This window comes from Vanessa cardui, chromosome 16 (assembly GCF_905220365.1).
Source record: "Vanessa cardui chromosome 16, ilVanCard2.1, whole genome shotgun sequence".
Classification (NCBI taxonomy): Eukaryota; Metazoa; Arthropoda; class Insecta; order Lepidoptera; family Nymphalidae; genus Vanessa; species Vanessa cardui.
In genome coordinates, this window is record NC_061138.1 from 12,264,756 (window position 1) to 12,269,207 (window position 4,452).

Consider the following 4,452-nt stretch of genomic DNA (forward strand, 5'->3'; position numbering starts at 1 on the left):
ACAAGGCTTAATAACGTTACCTGAATATGGTTATATTGACTCTCAAACTAGACAACAAATTGGATATTAGCTACATTTCTGTATTACAGTAATAAGGATAACTCGGCCAGTGTTATATTACATGCACAAGGATTTTACAGTTTCATACGACGAATCTCTGAAATTTCAATACGAGTTCACGATTAAATATTTATAAAATACCATAAGACTATAAGAATAGGCCTGGTTTTATTTTTAATGTCATCTCTTTGGTTTTGTAGTTCTTTATAATAAATATAATATATTGATACCGGAGGAGGGTTCATTTTTTGCCAAGAATAAGAGAATTGCGATTCAACAGGGAAATTAAGCTAGCAGTTCAAATGACCATGATTTGTCCTCTATTAAAAAAGAAAAAGAAATGCATATAAATACTATTAGGTACTTTTTATTTATAGCTCTTTAAACCAAATCTAATTACATCGCTTAAATTTTTAATCAACTCGATGTAATCGCGACTTCGTTGCGTTTGAATTCTACCAATAAGTTATTGTTTTTTTCACAGATTTTACTATATGTTATTAATTCTATATTAGGCAGCTTTTATGATATTAAGTCGTTGATGACAGACAGTGCATGTCAGGCACCCAACATGACTGCAGACTTGGTTGCATGCCTGGGTAGCATTTGCGACATTGCAGCGTGACCTTATAATTATTTTATATATAATTCTAAAATAACAGTGGCTTTAGTTACTCCTTTTTACATCAGCTATCTGCCAATGAAAGTCTTGTTAAAATTGGTAGAACCGTTCTAGAGATTAGTCGGAACAAACAAACGGACAAAAATTGAAAAAATATTGTGTGTATGCATTTAGTAAAAAGTGTTTTTTGTTTTTAATATTCCAAACAGATACTCCAGTTTCATTATACGTATAGCTTAATTTTGACAAGGAAAACAATATCTCTGTGAGTGACTTTAAAGTGCAGTGTAGTCATAATTAATGGTCTAAGATGTGAAACGCTATGATAAATTGCAACGCATAGATTTTCAGTCAGTAAAAAATAAACAAAATATGTAAGAAGCTTCGCAAATATATTTTTTAAAAGATCACAAGAAAATATACATAATCCGATTCACAGCGTCATACACCTATGTGATTGACAAGCGTTTGTCATATCCGACGAAAAGCCTTACTATTTTATATGATTGATGGAACGATTGCCTTTTCTCCTGATTTATATCCTCGTAAAGTAATATCTTTATACAAATTAGCGATCATTATTATTATTTACTATGTATAGTGTATTTTACTTGGTGGTAGGGTTTGTGCAAACCCCGTCTGGTTAGGTACCACCCACATATCAGTTATTTTACAGCCAAATAGCTCAATATTGTTGCGTTCAAGTTTGAAGGGTGAGTGAGCCAGTGTAATTACAGGCACAAAGGACATAACACTTTAGTTCCCAAGGTTGTTGGCACATTAGATAATAGATAATATTTCTTACAGCACCATCACGGCCCATATGCTCGTCCGCCAACCTGTACCATAAAAAAAGTAATAGTAGCCCACGGTTTCACTCTCGTTTAAGGGGTTTTCATGTGTTAGGCAAAAAAGTAGCCTTTGTCTTTTCTTGGAGTTAAGGTTTGATTCATGGCAAATTTCATCAAATTTGGTTCAGCGGTTTGACCGTGAAAGAGCGAGAGATAGACAGAGTTACTTTCAAATTTATAATATTAATATACATTACCAATAAAAACATCAACTTATCGCTTTTAAGAATTACCAAAAGTATCAAAATCATCTTATTTCTTAGTTCCGATTTCCAGGTGCCAATAAAGCTTATATACTATAATTGACGAATTCGACTTCTTGATTTTATTGACAATAAAAATGTATGAAACTAACAGTATTTACTATTAAATTAAATTATAAAACTGATATAAACGTTACGTTATTAAAGAATTACCTCTACCCTTTACTCTTAAGCGTCCCATTTTAATTTGGCCCAGTTCTGATGATGGTATCCATATAAAAAACTATAGAAGTCTTAAATTTGCATTTTGTAAGTGCACGATAAATAGGTGAATAACTCAAAATTGTGCCAACCAATTTTGATGATTCTTTTTTTATTATAAAGGATATACTTCAAAGGTAGTTTGGTGAAAGTTTGGTAAGGTTCTGAGCATAGGATCCATGACAAAGTAACGGAAAGGTAGGGGACGGAATAATTCTGAGGATCACGTTAGCAATTTGAGTCGCCTTCCGTAACGTCATTTTAATGTCATTGTCATAGTCGAATATTGTAATCAACTAAGAAATTTCTCAGCTTATCAATGTTTCTTTACCATATTGTCTATGTATTATATACAAAAAACCTTCCTCTCAAATCACTATACCTATTAAAAAAACCGCATCAAAATCCACTTCGTAATTTTAAAGATCTAAGCATACAAATGGACACACAGCGGTATAGTTATTTATTTTATACTAATGGTGATGTTTTCAACCACTGTTTGTAGATGTATATGCCCAATTAGAATAATTCCTAAGCAGTGCGTTTCTTTAAGAATACACGTCGTGTATCATGAATAGTTGATAATCATCATTATGGCATAAGTCACCTTTTAGCTTCGGCAGACATCAAAGATGTACTACAGGCCGCAGCAAATCCAACAGCAATTTAATAGAATCGTTCCTTGTTTTGTGGATATACAAGTAAATGATTGAAATAAGACGATAACATTTTTTTAGAACTATGTCTGCCTGAGATCTATTTTAACGTACTTTTTGTAAGAAATCCAAAAAATATTATGATATTGATGTGATAAGCGTTACGCTTATCAGAACACCTTATCACAACTACTTTTAATATAGAAAAGAAAATCATTTACACATACTAGAAATAGAAAATGACTTAAAATTGAACCTTGTGGAACCTAAGAATTCAACATAAGTAATTTTGGATGTATTTGTATTTATTACTCTGACGTTAAATATTTTTATTGTGGCTGAGTTTTTTCTAGCTTTTCTGTTGTTGTAGTCAGTTCATTTTCCCGGATCTTATTCAAGTGCAGTATATACTTGATTAGATCTTTAATATCCACATTTAACTTCAAGACCTTTTCATACCACTTAAGGTGAGTGAACACTACCCACATTTTTTTAGAATACTTTCTCATTGTCGAGTATATCACCATCTGTTGTTGCTTCAACGTCCTCAACAAGGCAAAGCAATACCCCATTCTATATTTAACGTCATGTATATACTTTTGTCTAAGTATTTGAGCATATGGTAGACGGTAGTGTGTTTCGTATACAAATTGTGCCATAACTGTAACCGTTCTGTTCTTTTCGCCGTAAATAAATGTTCCATTCTCATAATCGAAGTATACTTGTCTAAGATTATTTTGTTTCTTTGCTTCCTTGCGAACACTGTTGAACCTTCTCGTTTGCATGGCTATTTCATCATTGGTTTTGTCGAAATTTGGTATCGGACTAAAATTTAAATCTAACAAATTATCTATATCTATTTGACGTTTTCTCATAATAAATTCCTCCATAGTCATGTTTTCAGCATATTTTTTAAGTCCTGAATATCTTGTAGCAGTCAATGCTCTAGTTGTTGTTACCAATGATTTTTTAGTTGTATGATACTTAGAAATTTCTGTAGTACTTTTGTAAATGAGATTGCTTTTTCGAAACTTCCCCATATAAACGTTTTCGAGCATTGAATCCATAAGTTCATCTACTTGCACATCAAAAAACTCTTTTGCATAAACAATAATTGTACATGAATCTGTAACAAACACAAAAAACTACATGTATACTTTTATTGAATGGATATCAATCGTTTATGGATAAAAAGTATTCATAGCTTGGTGTGTATAACAGCACCCAATATTTTGTAATATTAAAATAAACACTTTTTACTAAATGCATATATCTGTATACAATAATAGTTACAATTTTCGTCTATTTGTTTGCTCCGGATAATCTCTCGGCTCGGCCGATTTTGATAGGACTTCCATAGGCAGATCGCTAATGTAATGAGGAGTAACTAAAGCTACTTATATTTTAGAATTATATGTAAAATAATAATAAAGTCACGTTGCTATGTCCAAATACTGTCCAGAACCAAATGCAACGCTCGTGCATACTACCTTGCTGTACGTCGGGTACCTCCCACCAACGACTCAAACTACCTAATACAAAATTTATAACTTAAAGTAAAATCTGTAAACTGAACAATAACTTCTTTTAAATTCACACGAAGTCGCGGGCAAAGCTAAGTTCAATATAAAGTAGTAACGCAGAAATAATATTATTAAATTAAACAGTATTATTATACTATCATTTATTTGTCCGTTGATTGTCACTTACATATTATTAAAACACAATGAAATAACATTATGCGACATATCGACTATGTAATCGGTAATCGGTTTGAATGTCCACGAATTAAATTCGAT

The 4,452-nt window shown here is 31.9% G+C and overlaps 1 protein-coding gene across 1 annotated transcript; it reads right to left on the reverse strand.

Annotated features, from left to right (window-relative positions):
- Positions 1–2,972: 2,972 nt before the first annotated feature.
- LOC124536534 lies at positions 2,973–4,452 on the reverse strand. The gene is made up of 2 exons (XM_047113095.1): positions 4,364–4,452; positions 2,973–3,779 (listed from the first exon to the last, which is right to left on the reverse strand). The coding sequence occupies exons 1-2, from the start codon at positions 4,389–4,391 to the stop codon at positions 2,983–2,985; spliced, it is 825 nt and encodes a 274-aa protein (XP_046969051.1). The 5' UTR covers positions 4,392–4,452; the 3' UTR covers positions 2,973–2,982.

Excerpts from the sequence above, each read along its gene's own strand:
- LOC124536534 (XM_047113095.1), bottom strand. The coding sequence starts at position 4,391 with ATGTTATTTCATTGTGTTTTAATAATAT. Across the intron at positions 3,780-4,363 it reads TCATTGTGTTTTAATAATAT|ATTCATGTACAATTATTGTT; the intron begins GTAAGTGACAAT and ends TGTTTGTTACAG.